Below are 13,248 nucleotides of genomic sequence, written 5' to 3' on the forward strand. Positions count from 1 at the left end.
GCCTCAGCCTCCCAAAGTGCTGGGATTACCGCCCTGAGCCACTGCACCCAGCCCTAGGTGGAAATTCTAACTCCAAGGTGATGATTTTTGGAAGCGGGGCCTTGGAAGGAGATGAGGTCATGAAGGTGGGGCCACATGAATGGAATTAGTGCCTTTATGAAACGGGCCCAAGATGGCCTGGAGCAGTGGCTCATGCTTATAATCCCAAGCACTTTGGGAGGCCTAGGTGGGAGGATCACTTGAGGCCAGGAGTTTGAGGCCAGCCTGGGCAACAAGGTGAAACCCCCCAACTCTACAAAAAAAAAAAAAAAAAAAAAAAGGAGGGGCAAGAGAGCTTGCTCATCCCTTTCACCCTGTGAGGACACAGTGAAAAGAGCCATCTGTGAAGCAGGCCCTCACCAGACACAGCTTCTGCCAGCACCTTGATCTTGACCTCCTGAGTCTCCAGAACTATGAGAAATGAATCTGCGGTTTTTGAGCCACCCAGTCTGTGGTATTGTGTCACAGCAGCTCAAATGGACTGAGACGAGCAGGGCCCTCAGGCCATGGTGGTTTATTGATGCACGTCGCAAGCACAGCACAGGCAGGCGGACCCCAGCCCCGGGGGGACATGAGGGCCAGGGGAGGGCAGCAGGCCACCCCTACAGCAATGCTGTCAGCACAGGGGGAAGGAAAGGGCCTGGGCCATGTTCTCTCCTTCTCCACACCTCTTTCCCCAGGAAGCCTCCAGGCCTCCTGACCCATCCGAGAGAGACAGCTGGCCACACAATTCCCCCTGGCTACAGAGAGGTGACGGTTGTCCACCTGCCCCTCACCGAGGTATGGTCTTGCTGGCCCGCCGATGCTTCCGTCCTTCGTCATGGAAATCCAGCCGCTCATCCATCATCTCCGTCACCTCTGAGAAAGTCACTGTGAGGCTGCACTCTTCTCCGCCTGATGTCACCTCCGTCATCCCCCAAACAGCCGGCGGCTGCTGTCAGCCCCTCCCACAGGCTCTCTGTTTGCTTTGCTGATTGTAGGGAGTCCACCCTGGTGACCTGTGCGACAGTAGGAATGAGGCAAAAACACAAGGAGGCCCGGGAAGGACGTCACCAAGAACTCCCCGGGGAGGGGCTCCCGGCCAGCAGGGTGGCAGGAGAGCAGACAGAGCCAGTGGGCAGGGGAGAGGTGGAGCAGCAGAGGGTCCACAGTCCAGGTCACGCATGGGCACGGTACAGTCACGGCACCACGGCAGAGCGAGTGAGCAAAGTGCACGGCTGGGCGGGGTGCCGGGGCCCGCGGGACAGCTCGCAGATCTCATGTTCCATGCCAGGCTCCAGCAGAGCATGAGGCGGCCCACTCCCAGCTGAGGAAGGGGCACTTCTGGGTCTCAGGGGTCTCCTCCCCCTCCTCAACCCCAGTGGCTGCTGTCTCAGACCCCCGTACTCTAAGCAAGGAGAAGGTATGCTGGGGTATGGAAGGAAGGAACACCCGACAGCCTGACGCCCCCAGTGCCAAGAGAAGAAAGAGAATTTCTTTCTGGAGAGCAGGGGGAGTGTCCCAGTGGGCAGGTGGAGAAGGAGGGACAGCTCTCCCATGCAGGAAGAGGGTTCTTTGGGGCAAGGAGCAGCCAGGGTGTCATGGTGGTGCAGGAGACTATTTATAGAAGGAAGGGATCCGGGCCTGGAGTGGGAAGCCCCAGAGACCCAGCTCAGCAGGGAGGGGGCATTCTGTGGTTGGCCCTGAGTGGGGTGAGTGGGACTAAGAAAGATCGCCCCACAGCTCTCTGCATCTCCTCTGGAGGCAGCCAAGCTACACGTGGGCTTTGGCCCAGAGGGGCTTCCCTGGGAGAGCCCCAGGAGGTGGGCAGGTCTTTGGGAGATAGAGACCTGGATGAGGCAAAGAACAGTAGGACAAGGAAACCAGAGGAAAAGGGAAGTTCTCCAGAAATCCAGCCCAGCTGCCAGCTACGGAGGAGGAGAAGCCTTTCCACGTCCACCAGGCCGGGGGTGGGCCACACTTACCAAGAGGACCACCGTCTGTTGCCTCCAATGCCAAGGGGCGGGGGGAGGGCAGCTGGGCAGAGTGGAGGGAGCAGGGGGGCAGGAGAGAGAAAGCAAGCTCCCTGAACCTGGGCTACCCACCTCCACCTTCTGCTCCTCTCTCCCTCGCCCCCCAGCTCCCCAGGAGTCCCTAGCGGCCCACGCTGATGTTGCAGGTCTTGCAGCTGGGGTCCTTCTTGGCATCAGCAGTAGACAGGCTCATGAGCTGGTGGCCGCTGATCTCCCCCAGGGTGCCCAGGGACAGGTCGACGGGCTCGGTGTAGATGATCTCCAGGATGAGGTCCTGGGCGTGGCGGAAGACCAGCTCCCCGTCCTCCACGCTGCAGGTCAGGAACTTGTTGCAAGCAATGTCCAGGAGGGGCAGGCGGTCGCGGCAGAAGCGGTCCCCCAGGGAGCCTTTGGGCGCCAGCACCAGGATAGCATAGTGGTAGGCCGTGTACATGCAGTAGAAGTCCGCAAAGTAGAGGTTGGTGCTGGGATTGAAGAGGCGCTGAGCTGGGATCTGGAAGCGCCAGCGGCCGTAGGGGGAGTCCTGCGGGGGCTGGCCCGTGTTGAACTCCGTGTTGCAACTGAAGAAGACCCCGTGGAGCATACCGCTGGTGGGGGAGCCGTGGCTGCCGCTGTTGTCCTTCAGGTAGGGCTGCAGCATGTTCCCGCAGTGGGTCCTGCCCACCCCAGGGAGACACGCCAAAGGGAAGAGAAGATGAGGCTGGTGAGCCGGGCTGAGGCTTGGCTGCTGCGTGTGGTCGAGGAGGGAGGGAGCCAGCCCAGCTCCCAGCCCTCCCGCAGCCGCCTCCACTAGTTGCAAATAGAACATTCCAGAATGCAAGAGCAGAGAGGGCCCTGGAGAGGGATTCATCCAGCCCACTCCTTCTCAGAGAAGAGATGTGAAGCTGTCACTCCCCAACTTGAAACCCTTTGATGGGGCGTGCGTGAAAAGCATGGCGGCTCATGATCTGATCTCTGTGGTCTCCTCGCCACTCCCCACCTCCTGCCATCACACCTCCTTACCCACCCCCTGCACACGCAGTCTCCTGCCTCTGTGCCCCCTGTGCAGGACTCTTCCCTCTGCTGCACTGACCACCCTTTCCACCTTCCTCTGTCTGGCTTGGCACACTTCTAATCAGCCTTCAAGCCTCAGCCACGCGTCTGTTCCCCTCTAAAACCTTCCAGGAACAGCAGACACCTGCACTTGACAAATATTTGGTTGCCTACTATGTGCAGGACACCCAGTCTTCTAACTATGTTGCTCAGGCTGAACTCCTGGCCTCCAGTGATCCTCCGGCTTTGGCCTCCCAAAGTGCTAGGATTGCAGGTGTGAGCCACTTCACCTGGCCAGGACACTGAACTGTGCTCAACAATTACACGTACTTTTCACATGAAATCTTTCCATACTGTCTCTCTGACTGGATTCTGAGGTTCTCAAAAGGGTGAACTCTGCCTTTATCTTTACATCCTGGGACCAAGTAAGGTGCCTGGCACACATGGGTGCTCCTTGTCTCTCTCATTCTCGCTGATAAAGGAGTCCAAACTGGGCCACTGACTCACTTTCCAGGCTGGAGTGCAGTAGTACAATCACAGCTCACTGCAAGCTCTAACTCCTGGGCTCAAGTGATCCACACCTGGCTAATTCTTTAAATTTTTTGTAGAGACCAGGGTCTCACTATGTTGCTTAGGCTCATCTTGAACTCTTGGGCTCAAGCGATCCCATCTTAGCCTCCCAACATGCTGGGATTACAGGTTTGAGTCACCAAGCAGGCCTTGCTTCTTTAATACAAACCCCAAAGACTCCCAAGGTCCTCACTGCCCTGAGGTTAAAACTGCCCTGACTCTAAGGATAAAGGCAGACAGAGGCCAGGCACAGTGGCTCATGCCTGTAATCCCAGCACCTTGGGAGGCCGAGGTGGGTGGATCACCTGAGGTCAGGAGTTTGAGACCAGCCTGGCCAACATAGTGAAACCCCGCTTCATTAAAAATACAAAAATTAGCCTGCCATGGTGGCGCACACCTGTGGTCCCAGCTACTCAGGAGACTGAGGCAGGAGAATCATTTTAACCCAGAAGGCAGAGGTTGCAGTGAGCGGAGATCACGCCACTGCACTCCAGCCTGGGTGACAGCGAGAGACTCCGTCTCAAAAAAAAAAAAAAGAGGCAGAGCAGCTGCTTGCCCTGGCTGAGCCTCAGAAGGATGTGGTCTTGGAGCACTTTCCAGCAGGCCTGGGGAGGGTGGGTACTCCTGGTCCTGCCTCACTCTTGCCTGATCCTGGCTGTCTTCAGTGACAAGTGACTCCCTGGCTCGAATGAACAAGCTGCTTCCCTCTGGGCCTCGTGCTCCTCTTCTGTAGGCCAAGGGTGTTGGATCAGATCACCAATTTTCGAACACTTTTAGACCGCAGCATCTCTCTCTTTTTTTCCCCAAAAGAAATTATATGTGGAAGGCTCACAGGCAAATAAAATTGAGGCTGCTCTGGTTGGACATCAGGTGTGGGGCCCACCAAGCCTCATCCTCTGGTCCCCCCAACCCCATGGCAGCATTCTAAGGGGTTCACGGACACGTCTCCCTGGAGGGAGCACCCAGTTTGAAAAGCGACGAGCTGGGTGCTTCCTCAAACCTTTTGTGATCAGAACACTCATTTTATGCACTCCCTGCCACCTGCCCTTTGGCCCAAGGGCCTGAATCAGAGAGACCTGTGGTGGTAGACCTCCATGAAAAGAACTGTCCCAGAGCGGGAGCAAACCCAGATCTCGTTCTCCCAGGCTCATTAGTACAACACTCTTGCAGAAGGCCTTGTCCCCAGAGCCCTTGATCTTCCCTGAGCCCAATCCCCAAAGCAGCAGTCTCTTCAGAGCCAGCCTGGTGACGTTAGGGCATGTCAATCCTAGAGGAGGGACTGGTAGCCACAAGGCTGGGGGTGACCTCAGACAGCCAGGACAGGAACAGGAAGGGCTGGGAGGGAGGAGAGGCCTGGCGGGTCCAGCCGGGAGCCTGCACCCATACCTGGCATGCTGGAAGTACTCCTTGTGATGGTTGCGGTAGAAGACGGAGAAGCGGAGCATGCGGCCTGCGATCTGCTCGGCCTTCTCCTGCAGCTGAGCCAGGTGCTCCTTGGCATAATCTGCAAGATCCCAGATGCAGTGGGTGAGCTGAGGGCCAGCTGAGGAGCACAAACACCTCCTGTCCCCACCCCACCCCACCCTGTGCGTGCCGGCCAACCTCTGTCTGTCAGAACAGCAGAGGCGACTAGACAGTCACAGAACCTTAAACTCAGATGGGAACAGGCCAGCTGGCCTCTGCTGGAAACAGAGTGCTGCATGCTGTCTGTCCTCATCACCTCTGCAACAACACTGCCAGAGGCTCGGGGCTCTCTGGGTCAGAAAAAGGCAGAGGGCTGCCCAGTAATCCCACCAGGGTGCCCAGGGGCTGTGATCCCAGGCTATCCTCATGTGAAAAGAGGACTCATGGGAAAAAGGAAGACTTGAAAGGGCTTGAGGTCCTTTTGGGAAAGCCCTTCAAACCCAGTAGATAGGAGGCTGCCCACGTCCCCCCATGGAAGCCAGCTGTAGCTACAGGTGAGGGCTCCTGAGGGGCTAGGGAGAAGTGAGACCAGGCAATGTTTAGGCAGTCCTGGGTCTGGAGCAATGGCTCTCAGCTTGAGCATCTCAGGAGAAACAGGGAAGGCTGGAAACAGGATAGCAACATTGAACCCTGGAGCCCCAGGAAGGCTACTGCTGGCACATACAGCTCCTTGGTACAAATTAGAAGAAGCTGCCCTTCCCTCTTTGTGGATGCATCCCTGGCCAGGGTGCTTGGTTTGGAGAGAGGAGTGTGGACTGGATTGCAGCCAGATCCCCAATTTGAATTAAATGCCCACTGCACATGGAGGTCTCAGGGGAAACCGAGCTTTCCCCTCCGGAAGCAAGAGGCCTCCAGAGAGTGGGGTTCTGCAGCAGAACTAAGAAAAAACACCATTCAGCCAGCCGCGGTGGTTCACTCCTGTGATCCCAGAACTTTGGGAGGCTGAGACGGGCGGATCACCTGAGTCAGGAGTTCAAGACCAGCCTGGCCAACATGGTGAAACCCCATCTGTACTAAAAATGCACAAAAAAGTAGCCAGGCGTGATGGTGGGCGCCTGTAATCCCAGCTACTCAGGATGCTGAGGCAGGAGAATCGCTTGAATCCGGGAAGCAGAGGTTGCAGTGAGCCAAGATCATGCCACTGCACTCCAGCCAGGAGGCGACAAGAGCGAGACTCCATCTCAAAAAAAAAAAAAAAAAGACAGAAGGAGAAAAAAAAAAGAAAAAGCACCACTCAAAAGACAACAGCAGCTCAAGGAGACTTGGGGCATAAATCTTGGCAAAGGATGGAGCCAGCAGCCTCAGAGGCCCGGGGCTGAGAATGTTCTGTGCCCCTTCCGTGTGACAGAGAGATCTGGAGCAGCTCTCACCGTGAACACCAAAAGAATGCAATCTTGTGGAGACAGACCCTGAGTCACGAGTGACCAAGCACACATAAGCCCGCTGTTTGTGCTGGAGTCTACAAGTTCAGTTCTGCTAAGAGAGTTTGCAGGGCCGTTGACCAGGGGCCATTTTCCCAGGCTACGTGGAGGCTTAGAACAAGCGAAATGTGATTGCTCCACCAAGTGCACATTGACAGATAATTGATTAAGCAAAATGTGGTCTATCCATACAATGAAATACTATCCAGTTTTAAAAAGGAAGTAAATCCGGTATATTCCAGTCACAAAAAGACAAATCCTGTACAATTGTACTACTGATATGAGATACTTAGAGGACTCATATTCATAGGAACAGAAAGTAGAATGGTAGCCGGCAGAGGGAAATGGGGGGTGGTTGTTTAATGGGTATAGAGTTTTGGTTTTCCAAGAAAAAACGGTTCTGGAGATTGGCTGCACAACAATGTGAATATACTTAATACCATTGAACTGTACACTTCAAAATGGTCAAGATGGCAAATTTTACATCATGCACCTTTGACCACAGTGTTTAAAAAGATGCCTGTGATCTGGTACCAAGCCAGAAAAGTAACTCCCTTTCTTAATGGAAGTGGTCTTGCCAACATGATTAGTGGGGTTCACATCTGCCTCCAGTGAGAGAAGAGAAAGGGCGGCTTTTGGAGGCAGGGAGGGTGTCATGCCTGTGTGCCTTCCCTGTGGCCCAAGCATGCTGCCTGGTGGACAGAAGGCGTTCATCAGTGTTTGCTTGACTACCAGGAAGCCCCGCTTTGACCACAACTAAGCCTGACGTGCCAAGCAGCAGGACAGGGGTGTGAAAGCAGGGCCTCACCCCCAGTGCAGAACTCCACTGTCTCGCTCCAGCCGGACACCAGGTACTCCCCGTCGCTCTGCTTCACTGCCGTCTGCACGGCCACGCTGTACTCCGTGCGGGGGCTCAGGAACCAGTGGCCTCTCACGGTCATGGGCAGCGGCACTGCCTTGGCCACGAGCTTGGTGGGGACATCCTGAGAAATAGGGTACAGACAGAGAGCCGGGCGTCAAACAGGGGTTCATGCCCAATCTGGGCGTCACCCCAGAATCTCCACTCCCCAGATGGCCCTGTTTCTCCTGAGCAGGACCAATCTTGAGGATCCATTGGCTTCCTACCCTGGCCACCATTTTCCTGGGAAGGCCACACAGATGCTCCCCAGCCTTGGCCCCTCCTCGAACCCCCCTGACACCCTGTTCTCTTGGGAACGGAGGGGAAAAGCCACGAAGTTGAGGGCAGCAAGGCCTTCATTTTTTAAGGAGACTTTGAGAGCTCTGCACACTGCAGTGCCGTCTCCACGGCAACGGCAAATGCTGAGAAGCCAGGGAGGAAGGGAAAATATGCCTTATTCTTTGGGGGGGAGGGTTAAGGGGGTGGTGTTGAACATTCACGTCACCGTGGCAACTGGCCTGCCAAAAGACACCCAGATCGGGAGAGCCGGTTCCAGAGAAAGAGAGCGGGTGAGTAACCCACGCCGGTGCCGTTGGCCTGGGAGCCAGCTGGCCGCCTCACTCCCCCTGCCTCTGCCAGCTTGAGAGGATGGGGGGCTTCCTCCCACCCACCCCCACACTGGCTTTTAACCCCAGAAAAGGACACACCCACGGAAGACTCTCTCCTATTCCTTTTCTAAGTCAAGCAAATGGCAGGCCAGCAGGTGAGGGGCCGGAGAGGGAGAACTGAGGCCACAGCAAAAGGGCCCCGCCCAGACCGAGGCCCGCGTAGCCCATCCAGCCAACAGCGAGGCTGTGCCCTGAGCCGGGGCTTTGTGGAGACTTGAGACGTCATCCCCATAGGCGATGCCTGCGGCCCCACCCCACCCGGGCTCTCTGCCCCTGCCTGAAGTCTCAGTCGTGGCGCTGATAACAGCGCTCCCTCTGTGCTAGGCGCTGGGCCAAGCACCACGCAAACATGACTCACTGCATCCTCTCCACGACCCCGCGAGGCTCAGCATTGTTATTCCCTCTTCACCAGGGAAGGAGCTCAGGCTCAGAGAGGTCATGTAACTTTCCCAAAATGACACAGGAAGAAGAGTGTGGATTTTAACCAGGCCTCTGACTCCAAGCCATCACTTCCAGGTGTTCCCTTATCCGGCTTCCTTCAGGAACAGGAGCTGGGAAGGGGCTCCTGGGACACCTTCTACTCACCCGGTGCTTGAACTTGTTGGAATTCTTATTCTCCTTCTTGTTAAGGTCAATGAAGTAATGGGTGACCCTCTCCAGGTCACTGTCCTCCATGGCCCAGGAGATGCGGAAGGAGTCGCAGGTGATGTTGTTGATCTCAATGCTGTGGGGCGTGGACAGCAGCTCCATGCTCCCGTCAGGGTTGTCTCCTGTGGGGACTGAGGAGGAGGAAAAGGGTCAGTACCTCCCTTGCCCCCAGCGAGCTTTCTGGAATGTCCTCTTCCCAATAGCCCTTTTGAGGCAGAACCTCAAGGACCCCTGGAATCCACCTGCCTCATGAATTAGATGGGAAAGACTGCACAGGGGAGGCTGGAGAATGTTGATGGAGGGTGGAACGGGGTGCCTGCCCGGGGGGCTCTCTGCTCTCCTCAGAGGGGTCTGCAGAGCAGACGGCACCTGACAGGTGGCAGAGGCAGTGGGAACGCTGCAAAGCCGGGCGGGGACAGATTTGCAGCAGATGGAGCCGAGGAGGGAGGGGGCCCTCAGCCAGCAGGCGTGAAAAGAGAAAGAGGTGGGGGTGGAGAGGACGGGTGAGAGGCGGAGGAAACACAGGAAGCACCTGCTGTGGAGCGGAGGTGCGAGGCTTGGGGCAGGTGACAGCCAAGAGCTCACAGGTGCCAGGGCCCTCGGATTCAGGCCTCTCTCCTCGCTGGGGTCAGCAAGGGTTGCCACGGTACATGGCTGGAAGGACAAGTGCCACGTTGGTGCATGTGGACACATTCGTGGTGGGAGGGGCACGCGACACAGCCGGCTTCAAGCTCTTTTTTCCACCCATAACTTTTTTTGACGATCCCTCTTTCTCTTCGGCCAATCTTCTCTTGACTCCTTTCAATCATTACTTTTAACATTAACATCTGTGCTCATAACTTCACAGACCTCTCATGCAAGCTTGGAAGCAGCGACACACTATCATTATCTCCATTTTACAGATGAGGCAACTGAGGTCGGGAAGGTACTAACCTGCCCAAGGCCACGCAGGGAGCAAATGATTTGAACTCCCGCTCCCAAGCTCTTGATCATTAAGCTAAGGTGGTGTCCCCTCATATGTGGGGGTGGAGGGGCACATGTGTGGCGTGTGTGCATGCGTGGGTGTCCGTGGTGTTTCCACCCTGTACTTTCCCTCCTTCTATCATTTCCTTTCAAGCAACTGCATTTTCTCTCCCTCCCTGTCTTCCTCCTTTGGTTCTCCCTCTATGTCTGCTGCTTGTCCAGCTATGAGAAGACCTCATCACGGTCACTCTCATGTGTGCTTTAGCTGGGAAGAGCTGACTCTGGCCGTGACTCTGGCCTGGTTGGCCTAGCTCCGGGATGGGGAAAAGAGAAGGGAAGGGGAGTGACAGCGTCTGGGAGGGGACCGTAGATGGGGGAGGGGCGTTCTCCAGGGGCATTTGGTCTCCTGCTTTCCAATCCCTTCCTCCATCCCAGCTCCCGGCACCCCTCATTTTTCTAAGTGTCACCTCCTTCTCTTCTTTCTCCCTCTTTTTCTCCTCCCCTTGCCCAGGAGCTAGTGGTGAGGGCATCTTGTGCCTGCAAAAGCAGGTACTTTTATTTATAGCTTCCAGAGGATCCAGCCCACACCTTCCTGTCAATTAAGCTTGCTCCAGAGCCTGGCACCTCTGTATTAACCTGTGAGTTGCCTGGATGGCAAGTACAGGGTGAAGGCTAAGGGTGATGGCCCTTACCTGCCCCAGGTGTCACTCAAGTCCTGTTTCATCTTAGCCTCCCACTCCAGAGCCAAAATGCCAGTGGCTTTGTGCATGGGGAATCCTACGGTAAATAAGCATGGGGGTGCTACCAGGCCCACCCCAAAATCAAACAGATGGGATTGGGTGTTGGGAAGCAACCCTACCATAATAAACCAGTCTGTAATTCATGGGGACAGGTGTGGAACAGTGAGGAGTTACCACCTCTTGGGATCCTGGTGAGAAGCTCCCAGGGAGACACACATGTGCCTCACACACACGCACCCACGCACACGAACACAGACACACTCCTACCCAAGAGGCCCTGAGTGGCACCCACCTACACACTCAGAAGCAGCCCACACTCATCCCATGAGCAGGCACCTATTCCTGCCTCTCCTTGGAGTCCTCCTAGAAATAGGGGCAGCTGTGTGTGGTGGTAGGGGTCTCCAGGACCTGGGTGTCTGCTTGTCCCTTCCTCCCTGCAGTTCTGGGAAAGCTGAGATGACATCCCCACCCTAACTTGGGAGGGCGGCAGTGAGTGAGCTGGGGTGGACAGAGGGGTGGGTGTGAACCCAAGTTCTCTACACCCAGAAGACTGGGGAAGGGCAGGGTGTGAGGGACAGGTTGAGGCAACACCCGAGAAACACCCACACTCCTGTGTGGATCCACCCCAAGACAGGCATGTACACACCCACACACAGGCAGGCACGCATGCACATACACACATGTGCCAAGAGTGCCCACCCACCCGCATCCCACACCTCCACGGACGTCCTCACTCCCACTCACCCATCTACACACTCAGGTGCCTCCCGCCACCTTCTACATTCTAAGAACGCCCCGCAGTTTTCCCTCTTCAAGCTGTCACCTCCATGCACACCCAGACATGTTCATGTCCACAGGCTCACACACACACGTCCACGCACACCTCCTCACAAGCCATATTTGGGGAAAAGAGGACGCCACAGGCACCAACATGCATGCGTGCCACCTCCACAAGAAGGCACGCAACCCACACGCCTGCCTGCACACACACATGTGTGTTCATACACACAGCAGCCCCCGCCCGAAGTCTAGTATTCTCTCTCGAATCATCGCCCGGCTCAAAGACAGACTTTGAAAATGTGTTTGCCTCTGGCCACACTCTGCCAGCCCTGAGCCTTCGTGCCAACAGGTTTGTGCACCTACGTGGCTCTGCCCGCAGACAATGGTTTCTGCCCCCTCTTCTCTTTACCCACCCCATCCTGCTCTGGGTCTCACCTCCCCACATAGAAAGCCCCTGTCTGCATACACTCCCACACACATGACAAGGGACATGGTTACCCCTAAATATACTGCCTCATAGTGTCCCCACCCACGCACACCCACAGGCTACTCAGATAAGTCCCCCCAACACACGTACCTCACGTGTGCCAGAAAGATATGTTTCTAGACATGCCTCACACCATTCAAAACCCACACATGAGCATGATTGCCGGCAGACAGACCTATCTGCGCCAGCAAGCCTCCAGCCAACTCGCAAGCGCGCACACACACATGCCGCTCACACCGGTGCCCCTTCCCCATGTCCATTCAGAACAGCCACCCTGCCACAGGGAATGCTTCCCCCACCCTGCTGTCCCTGTTGGCATCGCTGACTGCAGCAGAATGGTCACGGGGTGACTAACTATGGTGCCCCAGAGACTGGATTCAGCCATTAACCACTTTGCCAAAGGCCTGGGGGAGAGGGGACAAGGTCGTCAGGCCTGGCAGTCCAGGTGGACACCCTGGGTGGTGGCAGGACCCTAGCGACCCCAGCTCCTGGCTACTCAGGATCAACAGCAGCATGTTCCAGGGAGGAAGGGTACTCACCTGGCTCCACTGGGCTCTGCAGAGGAAAAGCTGGCAGGGAGGACAGGGAGAGACCTCTGTGTGGATGAGATCCCAGGCAGGGGACAGCAGCCGGACGCCTGGGTCACAGGCAGTGGTGTGCGCTCGCTCCTCTCCCGGCTGCCAAGGAGGCTGCTTCCATGCCCCGCAGCCAGCTCCTGTCTGGCTGTGCAGCGCGTGTCGCTGCTGCCCCTGGTGAGACGATGTTCCCAGCTGAGCAGCGCAAGAAGAGAGGCAAGAGCGAAATCAAAGCAGCGTGGAGGAGAGAGAGGCAGAGAAGGGAGAAAGAACGAGAGAGCCAGACCGAATCTGGCTCCACCAATGGGATCAGTGGCTGCGCAGCGTCAGGTGATAATAAGCAGGCTTGGTCCCTGTTCGCCGGGCTGGTGGGAGGGGGAAAGGGCAGAGGGTCTCCCAGGGAGCTACACAGATGTCCTCAGGGACAGCAACACACGCTGCCTTTCCCCCATTCTTCCAGGACAAGCTGCCCTCAGAAGTCCCTCCAACACACCCCCTACTTGGAAATCTCTGACTTGAATGCAGCCCCCAAACTTTAGGATGCTGGGAGAGGGGTGGAGCTTAGCCAAGGGCTTGGGCCCCAAAGCAAAGACTCTGATTGGGGGAAGGGGAGGGAGGCTATAGAGGGGAAAGGTCCAGATGGAGGGTGTGAACCCAGGGTTACTATCTTCAGTCCGGAGCCTCTCCTTGGGGCCTTTTGGTGAACTGTGGTTCCATTTTCTTACCAGTTCTAGTGAGAGATGGCAGACCTGCAGCTCAGGGATCCCTGTGGGTCTGGCGAGAACCCACTGGCAGCTTGGGTGTCTGCAGGAAAAGGGGCTGAGAGAGAGGCTGTGGCACAGTGCAGGGTGCACAAGAGCAAGAAAGTGGGGGTGGGAGAACACACCAAGCTCTGAGTGTCCTCAGCCCACCCCACTCTCTGAGCACAAAGGAAGCCGGCCCTGGGCATCT

At 56.5% G+C, this 13,248-nt stretch overlaps 1 protein-coding gene across 2 annotated transcripts; it reads right to left on the reverse strand.

Moving 5' to 3' along the window:
- Positions 1–521: 521 nt before the first annotated feature.
- PHYHIP (phytanoyl-CoA 2-hydroxylase interacting protein) lies at positions 522–12,772 on the reverse strand. 2 transcript variants are annotated; one of them, XM_007961875.3, is made up of 5 exons: positions 12,262–12,772; positions 8,690–8,883; positions 7,347–7,521; positions 5,040–5,157; positions 522–2,707 (listed from the first exon to the last, which is right to left on the reverse strand). In XM_007961875.3, the coding sequence occupies exons 2-5, from the start codon at positions 8,852–8,854 to the stop codon at positions 2,173–2,175; spliced, it is 993 nt and encodes a 330-aa protein (XP_007960066.1). In that variant the 5' UTR covers positions 8,855–8,883; positions 12,262–12,772; the 3' UTR covers positions 522–2,172. The 2 variants fall into 2 exon arrangements, with proteins under 2 accessions (XP_007960066.1, XP_007960067.1); XM_007961876.3 differs by lacking the exon at positions 12,262–12,772 and adding an exon at positions 8,999–9,204.
- Between the last annotated feature and the right edge of the window lie 476 nt (positions 12,773–13,248).

This window comes from Chlorocebus sabaeus, chromosome 8 (assembly GCF_047675955.1).
Source record: "Chlorocebus sabaeus isolate Y175 chromosome 8, mChlSab1.0.hap1, whole genome shotgun sequence".
NCBI lineage: Eukaryota > Metazoa > Chordata > Mammalia > Primates > Cercopithecidae > Chlorocebus > Chlorocebus sabaeus.

Excerpts from the sequence above, each read along its gene's own strand:
- PHYHIP (XM_007961875.3), bottom strand. The coding sequence starts at position 8,854 with ATGGAGCTGCTGTCCACGCCCCACAGCATTGAGATCAACAACATCACC. Across the intron at positions 7,522-8,689 it reads CCAACAAGTTCAAGCACCGG|GATGTCCCCACCAAGCTCGT; the intron begins GTGAGTAGAAGG and ends CCTATTTCTCAG. Across the intron at positions 2,708-5,039 it reads GAGTACTTCCAGCATGCCAG|GACCCACTGCGGGAACATGC; the intron begins GTATGGGTGCAG and ends TGGGGTGGGCAG.